This window comes from Stenella coeruleoalba (genome assembly GCF_951394435.1).
Source record: "Stenella coeruleoalba genome assembly, chromosome: 13".
NCBI lineage: Eukaryota > Metazoa > Chordata > Mammalia > Artiodactyla > Delphinidae > Stenella > Stenella coeruleoalba.
In genome coordinates, this window is record NC_137159.1 from 2284060 (window position 1) to 2299665 (window position 15606).

A 15606-nucleotide genomic window follows, 5' to 3' on the forward strand; every position below is an offset into this window, starting at 1 on the left:
TGTCGTGCCCTCAAGATGCTTTGTTTCCAAGTCACTTTGCGAAACCCTAAGTGCTGGAGCTTTTTTTGTTTTGTTTTGTTTTGTTTTTTGCGGTACGCGGGCCTCTCACTGTTGTGGCCTCTCCCGTTGCGGAGCACAGGCTCCAGACGCGCAGGCTCAGCGGCTATGGCTCACGGGCCCAGCCGCTCCACGGCATGTGGGATCCTCCCGGACCGGGGCACGAACCCGCGTCCCCTGCATCGGCAGGCGGACTCTCAACCACTGCGCCACCAGGGAAGCCCAAGTGCTGTATCTTTTGTGCGGTTTCACGGACTCCTGCGGACTTCGGGAAGCGCGTGTAACGGGGGTGGAATGAGGCTGAGACAGCATAACAGGACGCGGCCACCTGATCAAGCCTCTTTCCCATCCGTGCCTCCCCGTGAATTCCTGTGGCCGATATCTGATTACAGCAGGAGCTTGGGAGACCAGTGAGGGCTGTCAGGTACCCTTACTGTCGACCTGCAGTTTGCAAGTTTCCACTGACATAGTCGCAGCTGGAGAACACTATTTCCTCACGTGTTGAAAGAAATCCTGCCACCTGTGGACAGCTTCCTTTCACAGCTGTTTGCTGAGCGTTTGTTTGGAGTTTTCAGGGGCTGCTGCTTGCCTGGGTGGCATCTTTTCCGGGATGAAGGGGACTGCGGTCGGATGTCACTGCAGGGGTGGCGGCTGGGCTGAGCGACAGTCCTTCTCTGCTGTCACTGGGTTTCCAACCATGGGCGAGTCACTTACTCGTGTGAAAGTCCCTGTGCTCCTGGGAGAAAAGGGAGTCACAACACCACCTTTCTATCGGGCCGTTCGCAATCGTTATTTTCCAGCACCATCCTGTCCAGTATAGCGGCTACCAGCCACAGGGGGCTGCTTAGATTTCAGTTAATTAGGATTAAATACAAGGAAAACTTCTCTTCCTTGGTGCACGAGCCCCATTTCAAACTCTCAAAGCTACGTGCTCCCGGTGGCTCAGTCCTAGGCAGTGTAGACGGAGACCGTCTCCACCACAGGGAAGGTTGTAAAGGACAGCACCGCTGCGTCCTGCTGACCACAAAAAGATGAAAGGGAGCTCATGGAGAAGGTACCAGGGTCCCACTGGACACTGCCCTGTGGGTGGGGACACACGTGATAGAAGATGTTTGCTGTCATCAATCAGATCTCCTGAAGATAAACTCCCAGGAGTATGAGTGCTGAGCAAAGGGTATGGCGTGTCGATCATCGTTGGGAAGCGCCGACTTACCGCTTTTTCTTTGAATTCTGACCAGAGGCCATATTTGCCCTTCCGGGTCACAGAAGGACAGCCTTACAATAGTAAGTGCATCAGAGACGTATGCCGTGAACCATCCACTTCTCCAGAGCAGCAGTGAAGGGATTCTTACCCCTCTGGCACTGCACGTGTATTTTTTAAATTAGAAGGAAGTAGCGCGGATCCAGGCGATTTCGATGCTCCGTGGGACCGGTTTCTCTGGAGCAACTCCTTCACGTTGTTAGGACCCTCACCCTTAGCCCGCTGGGAGCTGCTTGTTCACACATGAGGGACATTTCTCTTTCATCCCCAGTTGGATACTGGAGGTCTTCTCTCGTTCTTTGGTACTAGGAGGTGGGTTTTACCGCACCGTGGCCTGCATGAGGACAGGGAATCGTTTCCTTGGAATCCCATTGTTGCGGTGTAGCTCTCATCCAGACAGATGTTGTCCTAGAAGGTCCGTGAGCTCGTCTGGGGTCCTGCAGCCTGGCCGGATGGTTTTGCCACCTGAGGTGGTGGGGCCTCCAGCCAAGCAGGAGGCCCAGCTTCACCCCCCGGGGCTCGGGGCTGAGCGTCGTCAGGCAGACGGGCCTGGTGCACCGGCCCGACCAGCAGCATAGAGAAGGCACTCCTCTAGCCTACAGGTGACAAGGCCTTTATTGTACAAACCACCAACGCCTCGTCCTGCCTCTACTGATTATATCATAAGTGATGTTTCCAGAATTCACCGATGCAAACGCTATAATTTCAGCCTAGTTAATACATGCACAAGAATAATATGCTTAAAAACCAGTCATAACTTCCTTTCCTTTCCATTTTATTTTGAGTTTGGGGTTCTAATTTTCCGATATATCATCCAAACTCAGATGTTAACACAAAAGAGTAACACATTAACCCAAACTAATAAGCCACTTAACATCCATATTTGTGAGTGTGTCAAATCGATCACATGGTGATCAGGAAGTTTATTAGTTACATGTTTTACATTTAAATTCACTATTCACATGAAACAGTGAATCCTGATCGAATAATACAATATAAATGAGCTAAAAGCTTGGCTTTCCAGTATTATTTACGCATTATATGACTTTACTTAATATAGTAGATGCTTCTTAAATTATTTTATTCCATGAAATGCAAATTTCCAAACCAGCTTTTAATTACAGATATTTTCTGGAATTATCACTTAAAATGTCATTTGTGCTCCTTCAATAACCTTAAAGATAGTTCTCATAATTTTCCATCTTATGATGAATTTATGGGGAAACCACAGAATACCTGCTAGATTTCCATTAGATCAGCATATTCGATACACTTAACCTTTCACCCTCAGCCCTCATTCAGAAGCATATTTTGCAGTGTTTTATTGGACATTCTCAGAAATTTCTAGTTTACCTCACATGTGATTATGTTCAAGTGTTACCTGGAATGGATGAAAGCCAGTATTTTTCCCGTCACTTGCATTAGGTTCTGTTTATATCCATAGCTTATTTTGCTCCACGTTAAAAGGATCCATTCATCAAGGAAAAAATTCTCTTACCGTGAACGATTTGGGGTGTTGTTACTTTAAATATTTTGCCAGGTGCAAAGTAAGACAATTTTCGTTTGAGCACAATTAAGGTAAAAGGCTCAATGATTAAACTCTGCTGGACTCTGACGCATATCAAAGGCATCTCTATATGTGCACAGTAGAGTTTTAGAGGGAACCTCATTCATTCAGGATCTGTGATCATCTGAACATGGGTGGAAGTTTGCTTTTTATCCAGGTTTTGGACAAATAAATGAGTGTACATACTGCTTGTTATGCTGAGTCATAGCATGTGACATTTTATTAAGACCAGTGGAAATGCTTTTTAGTTGGTTTGATAATTACATTGAATTACACAATATTTTAAAACCCATAATTTGGCAAATGAATGCCTCTTGAGTCAAAATTGCCCAGGAAAATTTGCACTTTTTTTTCTTCAAATGAATCCCTCCTCATTTGTAAAAACTTAACATTAACTGAATTATGGTCAAAGATTTTTAAGCACTGGCTGCACACCCATTTTGATTGGCTTCGAAAAATACATTAGAAAGTGTCTCAGTATTGATCCGCCCATCAAAAAGTCCGGCTCCGCATTGAAAGCAGTAAAATTTTATTAGTGATGAAAGCAGTTACTTTTTGGTAGTCCATAAACAAAATTATGTAACATAAAAGTTCCTTAAGTGATGGTTTAAAAAATCCTTTACTGAATAGCACAGCCTTAGATGGTCTGTATTCATTTCGCTTTCTGGGTAATCCTGAGCAGTCCTAAGAAAGGAAATGAAAAACACACAAAAAAACATTTTTAGCATAACCAGCTGTGAATTCCCCGTGTCGGCTTGGCATGGGGAAATGATTAGGAGCTAACGTGATACTGTGAATTTCCAGGTATAAACGGCATCTGTGCAGAAAAGAGCCACCATGGCAGGCCTGACTGCCTGCAGGGTTGCAGGGTTGGCCCTTGGCTGGCATCTGGGAGCCTGGGTTTGGGGAGGCCCCCTTAAGTGCCAGGGTGGGTCACTGTGCCCAGATGCTTATGCGGCAGTGGGCCCACGCCCAGCACCTGCTTCCTTCCAGAGTCTGGAATGCTGGTGTGCGTCCGGCACAGCAGGCCTGTAAGAAATCATCGGCTGTGTGCTGCGTCTGGTGGGGCCTCCTAGCGAATCATCAAACCCAGAAGTGAGCTGGGGCCTCCCAGCACGGTACCTTGTCAGTGTACCTCAGAGAACATCTGAGGACCACGTGTTGACGTCACTTGTGGATGACAGGGCCCAACATCACAGCACGTCAGACGTTGTTCTCAGTATGGTAGTTAAGACGCTTTCTTCAAGTTGTCCTAAGAACTGTAGGCTATGAGCTTGCCACCTACTGTGAAACTTAAAAGTTTCATTCTTTAGTTGGATTTACTTAGTTTTTTCCTTAAAGAAACTTTCTCCAAATTCCCAGTTTTCAGCACTGTGCCCAGTTGAATACACGTGTGAGTTTAACTGAAGAGGCTTCTAACCGTGCTTGACAGCTATGGTCTCTCCCGGTCTGGTCCCAACCCTATAGTCTCTCCTCCCCACATACATGCCCCGAGCTGTGCCAGGACTGTCACACCCCTCCTGACACTGAGGTCTGCCTAGGCCCCCTTTGCAATACATGAAGAAGTTTCATCTTCAGGATTCTGTGTGTGACTAAGTACTCTTAACTCCTAGGAAAAGTGATGCGCAGATATAACCACATTTAATAATGATTTTCAGTATTTATTAAATGGCAGAGTCTGAACCTAAACTCGAGTTTATGTGTGATGTCGGCCTTAATAGATTAATAAGCAGAGCACGCGTGTGCCAAATGCAATGACCACGCCGTCCACAGAAATGTAAATAAGAGAAAATATCCTCCACCTTTGCGTCCATAAACCTTGTCCCCCTTTCACATGGACCCATGAGCTATAGACTGATTTCCCTTCCCTTTGAAGGTGCTGCCAGGCCGATTCTGCTGTCAGTACCGCAGCTGGCCGCCACTTGATCACTTAGAGCAGACTCGGCTCTAACTTAAATTTTAGGATGCTCTGGACCAAGGCTAATGGTGATAGGAGCCCACAAGTTCATACGGAAGCACAAAATGAGATGCAAAAGCCAGGAGGATGCACACAGATGACTCAAAATAAGACACTTCCTGAACCTCTGTCAGCCTTCAGTTTGGACGGCTGTGCACTACCTAGCAAATGTCAGTACTTCTGAAGCTCTAGTAGTCACTTTAAAATATAAAGTATATATGAAAACGCAAACATATACCTATTTACTCACAGTGAAACCATAACTTTTTGCCCAGTCATAGGACAAAATCTATATTGTCTATTTAATAAATACGTGATTTAAAATGTATTGATAGTAGTTCACTAGCAGTAAGAGGAAACGTTGTCTCTGGAAAACTTTCCAGAAAACAGTAACCAGATTCGAGCACTTAGTAGACCTTTGAGGCCAAGTAGATGGCAAGGACGCCTAGAGAAATTACTCAGACTTCTTCTTACTTGGGTGGGAGTAGCAGTTCAACTCCAGGTTAGTTGTCTAACATGCAGAATGGTCAGCTACTAAGGAGACACTTCCGGGATCCTTACAGCAGAGTTTTTCAAAGAATACGTGTGTGAGACCATCCCGGTCCTCCAAGCATGGTAAGCAGACCAGCACTGGTCCAGGAACGTTTGTTATTAGTCTACGACTAGATCAGTGTAGAAACTGAAAGTATTTGGAAGGTTTTATAGCAATTTGACATAGCATGGCAACCTAATATGTGATCATTCTTCTCGTAGTTCATTGTTCGCGTATTTTACAGAAGTATTGGTCTGTGATGGATGGGAATTTTTTTAATGGCCCTTCACCACAGGTTGCTTAGGAATGCTTGTTAAAAATTCCGTTTCCGGGGCTTCCCTGGTGGCACAGTTCGTGCCCCGGTCCGGGAAGATCCGACGTGCCGCGGAGCGGCTGGGCCCGTGAGCCATGGCTGCTGAGCCTGCGCGTCCAGAGCCTGTGCTCCGCAACGGGAGAGGCCGCAGCAGTGAGAGGCCTGCGTACCACAAAAAAAAATTCCGTTTCCTTGGGAGTTCCCTGGTGGTCCAGTGGTTAAGACTCCGCCCTTGCAATGCAATGCAGGGGGCATGGGCTCGATCCCTGGTCTGGTCGGGGGAGCTAAGATCCCACATGCCACGAGGCATGGCCAAAAAAAAAAAAAATCCATTTCCTGGACCCCAACATACACCAGGGAACCCAGGTCTCTAGGGACGGGGACAAGCCCGGGAATCTGCATTTTAACAAGCTGCCAGGTCGTCCTTTCACGCTGAAGGCTGAGAACTGCTTTCGAGGAAGGATAACAGCGTCTCTCAGGAATGACAGTGGCTTCTCCCACTTGGGAGACCAGAGTTGCAAAGGCGACGGCTAGTGCACGCAGGTCGCAGCCCCCGTGGATGAGGCTGTGTTCTGGGCTGACAGTAACGGGAGTGTGGTTTCCAGACACAGTTCCACGCTCATTTATCAGAAGCTTTTGTGCAAAAGACACCCTTGAAGGGGACTTCCCTGGTGGCGCAGTGGTTAAGAATCCGCCTGCCAATGCAGGGGACACGGGTTCGAGCCCTTGTCCGGGAAGATCCCACATGCCACGGTGCAACTAAGCCCGCGAACCACAGCTACTGAGCCCACGTGCCACAACTACTGAAGCCGGCGCACCTAGAGCCTGTGCACTGCAACGAAGAGTAGCCCCCGCTCTTCGCAACTAGAGAAAGCCTGTGCACAGCAATGAAGACCCAACGCAGCCAAAAGTAAATAAATAAATAAATTTATTAAAAAAAGAAAAAAAAAGTTACCCTTGAAGCCTCTTCACTGCGCTGCAGGAAAACCGTTGTAATAAATATATGGAGGGAGGACGTTCAGGGATGAATCCTTCATGAAGGATTCTGGGATGCTTTGATGTGGTTCCTCGGGCACAGCTGGCCACACGCCACGCCCAGGGAAGGGAAGGGAGGGCGGGCGGCCAGCGCGAGCCCTGATGGGCAAACACTGAAGCGTCCTCAGCTCCACAGACACAGGCCTGTGACTCTCACCCAGAGACACACGTGGCAGAGGCGGCCTTGCTCATCAAAGGTTTAAAGTCACAGGAATAAACGAATGTAATTCTCTGGGCACGTGGCTTTCTCATCCACTGTGTCAATTCCTCATGGGTGATTTTGTGATGATGAAGAGAAACGTACACAGAGCAGGGATACCAGGGGGGAAGGAGGGGGCAGGATAGTTCGGGAGTTTGGGATTGACGGGTACACACTGCTATATTTAAAAGAGATAACCAATAAGGACCGACTGTAGAGCACAGGGAACTCTACTCAGTATCCTGTAATAACCTAAGTGGGAAAAGAATTTGAAAAAGAATTTAAAAAAACAAAAGAGGCAGAGATCTTATCGCCTGTGCGAGGCTGGGCTGGTGCCCACCCCCTCGGTGACTTGAAGCAGGCGCTGGTCCTCGGTTCTCTCTTGGCTTCTCCTGGATCACGGTCACGGTGGGCGGGGCCCACGGACGCGGGAGGGGGAAGGGAGCCCGCAGAGCTGGGAGGAAGAGGGGGACTGAGCAGGGGCTTGAAGTTTCGACGCAGCTGTTGGGAACAGCGTCACTTCCTAGCCCTTGACCTGAAGAATCTGTCTCTCGTTAGGGGCGTGGTTTACTCTGAGCCACAGCAGCTCCGTGGCCCGCAAGGCGCATCCTAACGTCTTCTCAGCAGGACCCCAGGGTCCCCTCTGTCGTCCTTTCTGCTTCCCATCCTCTTCTTCCCCCCACCCCGCCCCGCCCAACATGGTCCCTGCGGCTTCAGGCCTCACCTCCCTGGGGACCTTTCTGGATCCCCAGGCACACCAGGCCCTTCCCACTGCTCCCCTGGGCCCCTCGTGCCGCACTTTCTCCAGCTGTGGGGATTTCCATGCTGCATGCACAGTTGATTAATTAGAAATACAATCGTCCTCTGCAGAGAGGCCTTGTCTGTAACAGGAGCTGTGTGGCTTCACGTGTTTCTCATAACAAGGGATATCCTCTCATAAAAGGGCTAAGCGTTACTTTCTTCTTTTCTTTTCCTCTTGGCGTGTTTTTTTTTTTTTTCCCTTTGGCTGCACCACGCGGCATGTGGGATCTTAGTTCCCCACCCAGGGATCGAACCCACACCCCCTTCATTGGAGGCGTGGAGTCTTAACCACTGGATCTCCGGGGAAGTCCATATGTTTTTTAAGTTTAAAGAATGTTAACAAAGATGATGGTGGAGCTAGGAAAAGCAAGCTCTTTAGTACAGACCCAGAACGAGATCTGCTCAATGCTCATATGGTTTTATGGCTATCTTGAACATTAAAAAAAAAGAAAGCAACTTTAATATTGACAGTTCCAGTGAGAAAAATAATTTTAATATTAATTTTGAACTCTGTATCTCCATCTCTTTCCGTTGAAGCAACTATTTTTGCATCTGTTTTTTTATAACATGTGTTTCTTTGTTATATCACAGTCCTGCTGCACATTAGTTGGACCTGCATGTCGAAGGTGGTACATGATATTCTGACTTGGGGATGCAGATCTGGCGCTGACCGTCCTTTCCTTAAGTTTGATCACTTTGTCTTTTCTTCTCACATTCCTGGGCCCCCAGCGGTCAAGTGGACGAGTGAATGTTTCATAGCATCACGTCTTAACACGCCCCCAGCCCCCAAACCGCACGCACGCCCCTCACTGGAAGTTAGAGCCACAAAGTGAAGCCGACAAGGAAGGGGGCACAGAGCAGGAATCTCCTGCCCCAGCCGTGCCCCTCCGCCCCCGCCCCTTCAAAGACGTCCCCCACCTCGTTACCTTTAAAAAAGCAAGAAAGCAGGTCATATAGTCATTCAACAAGCGCGGGCCCCCAACTCTCCACCAGATAACTGTGCTCGCCACTAGTGACAGAAAGATGGATGAGGCCCAGCCCTAACCCTCAGATCCTCTGCTGTCTGGTGGGAAAGACAGACTGTAAACAGACAATTCCAGTGTCACGGTCAGAAGGACACAGAGATGCGTAGACAGACAGGGAAGACACGAGCGCGGAATCCGGATCCTGCGTTGCTCACAGCTCCGGTCTCTCCTGCAGGCATCCTGCTTATGATGAGCCTGTGCGGCGAGGTGCACGTGTACGAGTACATCCCGTCCGTGAGGCAGACGGACCTGTGCCACTACCACGAGCCCTACTACGACGCGGCCTGCACGCTGGGCGCCTACCACCCGCTGCTCTACGAGAAGCTGCTGGTGCAGCGGCTCAACACGGGCGCCCAGGGCGACCTGCACCGCAAGGGCAAGGTCGTGCTGCCCGGGCTGCGGGCCGTGCGCTGCCCACCGGGAGCCTGAGGGGCTGGCCGGGCTCCGAGTCCTGGAGATGCTGGAAGGTGCCCTGGAGGTGGCGCAGCGTTCGGTCGCCAGCTGTGACTTCGTGATGGCCACGGGGGTCCTTCCCTTTCTAAGCCATTGAGTATTTACGACTGCTTTGAATATAGAAGTGGAACTCAAAGAAATAAACTCAAGAAAGTTGCAAAAAACTTTTGTAAAGAATAGCTAGGAAAAAAGCAAATGTATAACAAATGGGTAAATAGCTCGAAAATGTTAGTCTTCTCTTTACTAGGGCTGGTTTCAGCAGGTGTCAGGGATACACCTGATAGATGACACAGTTTGTACCTGGAAGCACCCATGCTGAGGGACAGCACATGTCCCATCAACTGTGCCACGTGTACATGCACTTGTCACGAAAGAGCCTAGAGTTGCTGACGAACGTCTGGATTAGCGCCCAGGCATGCTTACACCAACAGCAGAATCCGCGGTATATCCTTTGAGGGCTTTCTAGCCCTCGGCATCCCCATCTCTGCTCCCAGCTGCCACCGAAGGCTTTGCTCTTTGTGTATCAGACACATTTCTAAAACCATAAAGCCTTCCTCCTGCGCAATCCAAGAAAAAGCCAACCCGGAAGAGCAGCACAGGGGAAGCACTTTGTTTTCCTGCAATATTTCCTTTCTTGACTAGGAACGCCCCCAGGTGGACAGGAACATCCCTGGCAGGTAAATGCAAAATCGGGGGCTGCAGGGTAGCCCAGGGCAGGACGGCCCCGGGCCGCCACTTCTCTGGCCACCTCACCTGCCAGCCCTCCCCATAGTCTTCTAACCACAGGTGCTGACGGCTAGGACACCCCCGGGGGGAGGTGGGAGGTGGCTTCCAGCCTCTAGCTTCACCCTGTGCTTCTGGGGATGCACACCTGTCTCTCTCATGCTTTTTTCTTGCAGGTTAATATCAGCTATTGGGATCCTGACGGTGATATACCGGTTTTTCACTAATTCTTCCTACAGACAGATGTTTAGGAATCCCACCCTTGTTTTCACCTACCTGTTTTATGTCAGCAACATAACAAAGCCATGTAATTAAATACAGTTGTGTGAAAGCATCGCTCTTTAACAAATAGGAAAATAAGTATTAATACACGCTTCAGAGGGAGAGGCAGGGAGAGGGACGAGTGTCATCCCAGTGTGTTGGCTGGGTCAGTTGCTTTTGTTGTGATCTGAACTTTTGTCACTGATACATCAAAAAACAATTTTTTTTTTTTTGGCTGTAAATGTAGTGAAACAGAAACGCTTTGGAATACCTTTTAGTGAAACATGCGATTTCAATCTATAACTAAAACCTATCTGAGTGGTACAGTTAAGACTTCTTGGCCATGACGAGAGCAGCTTAATTAAATCTGTCGTCTTTCGCAGTTGTGTGAACGTCAGGAGAGTTTACTGCGCAGGGTTTTCTGTTCCAGGATCGGTTTTTTTCCTGAGCAACCGTGGCTGACAGAAACCAGACTCAGCAGCAATCGGGTTGGGTCCCAGGCATCTCCTACAGCTTATTGTTACAGTGAAGGAGGGTGTCACTGAAAAACTTCAATCGTGACTATATCCACCAAAGCCCACTTTGCGAGCTTTGCTTCTGGATCTGTGAGGAGGGATGGTAATTCTGTTCAGCACGTTGGCTTACGTCTGAGATGTGGCCAGGCCACTTTTCTTCCTGGTTTCCTGAAAGAGCGTGCTCCTGTCCAGTGTCCGGTGAGTAACATTTCAGTGACTCTGGGCACTGGGAAGGGGCTGATACGGGGTGAGCAGTCCAGCCACCCTTGTTCCCCCCCAGACCCTCCAGGCTCTGCCTTCAGAGGCCCATGACGCTGAAGGTTCTGTAATAATCTTCTTACTGGATTTCCCTACCGGCCTCCTTATGTCCAGGGCAGCCCCCTCTGGTGGCATGAGATCATGGGTAGAAGAAAATTTATGGGGGGTCAATGTAAATATTCAAGTTCAAAAGCCCCAGAAAACACTGCAAAGATCTTTAAGTATTGATACCCTTTGTGACACATGTACTTTTAAAACGTACTTTCAGTGTCACCAAGGTTACAAGGTTGAAGAGAGTAAAGAAAATTTTATTAAAAGTTTTGGATTTATTATGGCCTTAAAGACCCTTGGGAACCAAGGTCTGCTAAACATTGAGAAAATGGGGTACACGTATTAATACAACGCGGGCTGGGCATTCTCCTATTTAAAAGTTTAAATTGTTTAACTCCTTAAAAGTGTTAGGAGGTTTTAGTTGATGTGCCGGCTGCTTCTAGAATGAATGAAATCGGCCCTAAGAGGCAGTGTTTTCCCAGACATTGACGAAGCCCTCAAATGCCACGAACGGCAATAAACGCCCGGCTTTCCGCGGACCAGTTACAAGGAACGGCGCCTGGCTGCGTTTCTTCCAGGCTTCGCCTCTTCCAAGGCCCTTCACCCTCTGCTGAGGAGGGATGTTTGATGAGCCCAAGCCGTTAGGTGGCCTTCACTCTCAGGACGGAAGGAGGTCACGTTGCTTCACATCTCGAGGCAACTTCACTCGATCTTCTGTTGCTGCTACTGCCGCAATGAAACAAACATGGACCAAGAATAACAACTCGCCTGCATCCAGGCCCTTCCCCAGCCCTTGCCCAGGTACAAGCGGGAGGTCTAACAGATGTGCGCCCTCACTGTCCCCAGGGACACCCGTGCTGGTCCTGTGTGTCACCTTACAGGGCACAGGGCCCGCGGGTTGGCGGGTAGGAGTTGCAAGGAAGCATCCTCTCCCCTCAGAGCCCGCGCGGGGCTTAGGCTCACCTTTCGGTCCGTCCCGGGGTCTACCCTCGTCTGCGGGACGCAGGGCTCAAGGAACCTCGGTCCCCTCCTCCCCACGTGTCCCTCGCCCTCAGCCGGCAGCCCGACCTTCAATCCCCCCTGGGCTCCCCAGTAATCCTCTGTCATGGTAGCCGTAGCATCTGCACAAGGCAATGCTGAAACGAGCGTTAGCCTTTTCCAAATCGGGAAATGAAGTCAAGGGTTTAAAGCCGCCCCGGGTTACTCTGTTACATGATCATGAGCCGGTTCATTCTGGTGGAACAGATTAATACCTGCTGTTGTGGGCTGACCCTTCCGGGCAGGACCACTTACAATCACTGAATTAATTAGGTCCCATCTGGCTGCGGAAGTGGGATCGGGCTCACGTGAGTAATGGTAGGTGATGGAGGGATTTCGTGTGCGCAAATGACATAATGAAAGCGCTCTCTCCAGCCTTTCTCTTAGAGATCAAGGCACCGTGCGTGGCTGAGACCGGTAGCCAAAGTGACCTGGTCTCATTGCTGCTTAGCTGTGGGAAGAAACGGAGCTGGGAGGTGGGGTGACTATCGAGGAACACGTGACTGAATGCACAGGCCAGATGGGGTCTGAATCCATTCACTCAGGTTGTCTGTGTCGACTTCTCACTTTCTGATCCTTTAGGACTCTTGCCCAGTGGTTCCACAGCTGACGAGGGCAGCGAAGTGTAGGAATTCAGTGCTTAGGGAAAGTGTACCTGAGTCCAGGCTCGTGCTTTGTACTCCAGATATTTCCTTTGTGAAATGATTCTGCATGTTTCTATCTCTCGGGCATTATTTTACACAATTGGTAAATGAAAGGTATTTATCTTTCAAGGAAATAAACTGTAAGTTCTGATTCTTGCTTTATTAAGTGAGTGAAGACTTTTTAGTAAGAGGAAATCCAACAAATTTCTCTACAGGCTTTGGGCTAATGGAATTTAAAGAATTAAAGACGTTGATAGAGTTCTTACTCTTGTTATAGAAAGTGTGCATGTAGATATAGTTATATAATTGTATACCTACATATCTACACACATGGCTGATTTTATATTGTCTTTTTCATCAAACTTTATTTCTGAAACGTTTACAATAAATTTTGTTTTAATTATGCAAACACCAATTTTTTAAGAGAGGTAAGCAAATGTTACATGTCCTTCTGTCAAACAGAAGTCCAGTCTTCCCACGCAGTGTCTTTCACACATTCCGGCTGCGTTTAAAGGTCTGGCAGAAATATTTAACAGGTGCTGAGGGCAGAGCTATGACCTGAAGGTTGCATCATTGCCGGAAGTCTGGTTGAACTCTGACCTTTGATGGGTAATGGGTGTAGAGTTCACGGCTTTTGCAAGATTAGGGGAAGAAACACTTACTTGGTTCTATGGAAAATAGTCTTCTTACTTGGTAGGTTTCACACAAATTAACTGCATCGGAACTGTTAAAACCTAACATTTATGATACCACACAGCCTGTTTTACTCCAGATAAAATCCTTATGAAGCTTTTCCGGTGGAAACCAGTGAACTTTTTTAACAGCTTAGGGAATTTTTTTGTATAACTTTTAAAATCGAGATGTGTACTCTTCAAACGAGTTAAGGCTTGAGGTTTTCCAGGAGTCACCTTTTAAAAGTGTTTGTACACATTTTAACACTTTGATATTTTCTAGTTTGGTTTTGTATATTTTTACGTGTACACAGTGTACAGACTTTTTTCTTGTAAATAAAATGTTTTCATTTGTCTAGAAGTTTCTGTTTTAATTTGTAGAAGTTGCACAAAATAATGAGCCACCCCTAGGAAAAGAAACGGCACAAAGTTGAGACCTAATTGGAAGACTGTAAAAAAGAGTAACACCAGGGCTTCCCTGGTGGCGCAGTGGTGGAGAGTCCGCCTGCCGATGCAGGGGACACGGGTTCGTGCCCCGGTCCGGGAGGATCCCGCATGCCGCGGAGCGGCTGGTTCCATGGGCCATGGCCGCTGAGCCTGCGCGTCCGGAGCCTGTGCTCCACAGCGGGAGAGGCCACAGCAGTGAGAGGCCCGCGTACCGCAAAAAAAAAAACAATGCTGTCATTAAACTAGTGGACCCTTCGGCGTGTGCTGTGAACACAGCAGCCACAAGCCACAGGAGGATACTGAACAGCTGAGTCTCATCAGAACTGAGACGTGGAGTGTAACATACACCCTGGATTTCTAAGACTTAGTGTGAAAAGATGAATGTAAAATATCTCAATAATTTTGTTATATTGATACATTGAAATGAAATTTGAGATAGAAGGGGTACTCATGGTTCCGAGAGACTGGAAGGCAGAATAACTTAATAAGAATTAGAAGGCTGGTCCATGACAGGACCACGATCTAATCCAAGCAGCTGGTTCCACAGCCCTTACTCATGTTGCTGGGATGCTTCTGTGTCACTGGCTGCTTGAAGGAAGCCACTAGGGCCCCACTAAGCTGCCAGGCCCACTGGACCACCACACTTAACGGTCGTCACGAGACAAATAATCAGACTCTGAAAGCCAGCCACCCTCACCCTTCCCCAAGGAAAAAGAAATCTGGAAAAAGGAATCAGCACTGAAGCTGGCCCTGAGCGCCCGCTGTGTAGCAGATGCTGGGCCAGTGTGATCCCGGGAATCCTCAACAACACCCTCGGGAGGGATCCTCACCCCCACTTGATACACAAGGAAACTGAGGCCCCAGGAGACTTTGGACGAAGCTCGTCGTGACAGAGCAGGGTTTGAGTTCAGGTCCTCTCAACCCAAAGTCTGTAATTGTTTCACCTAACCTTTCTGTCTAAGGAACAAAATGAATTCCAAGGAAAAACACTGGGGCTTGCCCTATGCAGAAGACATGGGGACATTCACCATGAATTCACAGTATTTCCAAGGAAATGTCCTTCACTCTTCTACAACCCAACTTTGCTGACACACCATCGAGTACAAAGCCTCAGGAAATTCCACACAGCTATGAAAACCACGGCTAAAAACACAATAAGATAGGAGAAAGTTCATGGTATAATGTTAAGGTCAACAAATAGGACAGAAACTGTATAATTAAAATCTCTTTCTCATGTATGTACACACACACGCATATATTACTTACACATTTATACACATATGCACATATGAGCCATACGTAAATACACAGATGACTTAAAAATTAATATGCCAAAATAAGTAGAACAAGCGATTATCTCTGCATGGTGGGAAAATGGGTGGTTTATATCTTATGATCTTACCTTACTTATCTTAATTGTGCTTAATTTTACACATTTTTAAAATATCTATTGAATATAATTACAAAAAGCAAATTTTAAAAGTATTTAGGAGGTCTTGTGCTCTAGTGGGAAGAGACGGGCTTTGACAGAGTGGCTGGGCAGAGAAGAAGATCCACGTCCTGCTTTGTGTTTATTCGTTTATGTGATCCAGGTATGCCAGGGGGTCAGAGCCCCCAGATATTCGCAGCAGTACAGGCTGGCTCAGGGCCCGGCACCCAGCGCTGTCAGCGCCAGCCGCCATCACGCCCTGTGGCAAGCACCTGGGGTCACGTTACTCATTAGAAAGGCTGTTTGGAAACTATCATCAGCTATTTTGAAGCTGATGATATATGTCAATATTTTAATGTCCCGTAAGTG

General features: G+C 48.0%; 1 protein-coding gene across 5 annotated transcripts in view; it reads left to right on the plus strand.

Annotated features, from left to right (window-relative positions):
• Positions 1-14034, plus strand: part of ST6GAL2 (ST6 beta-galactoside alpha-2,6-sialyltransferase 2) — a 65723-nt gene extending 51689 nt beyond the window's left edge. For 4 of the 5 annotated variants that reach the window (XM_079940029.1, XM_079940028.1, XM_079940026.1 and 1 more), the window contains exon 6: positions 8923-14034. In XM_079940029.1, the coding sequence (XP_079796155.1) occupies positions 8923-9176 (254 nt within the window). In that variant the 3' untranslated portion in view covers positions 9177-14034. Of the gene's footprint in view, positions 1-8313; positions 8657-8922 lie in introns of those variants that run through there. The other variant, XM_079940030.1, reaches the window with a different exon arrangement.
• Positions 14035-15606: the final 1572 nt, after the last annotated feature.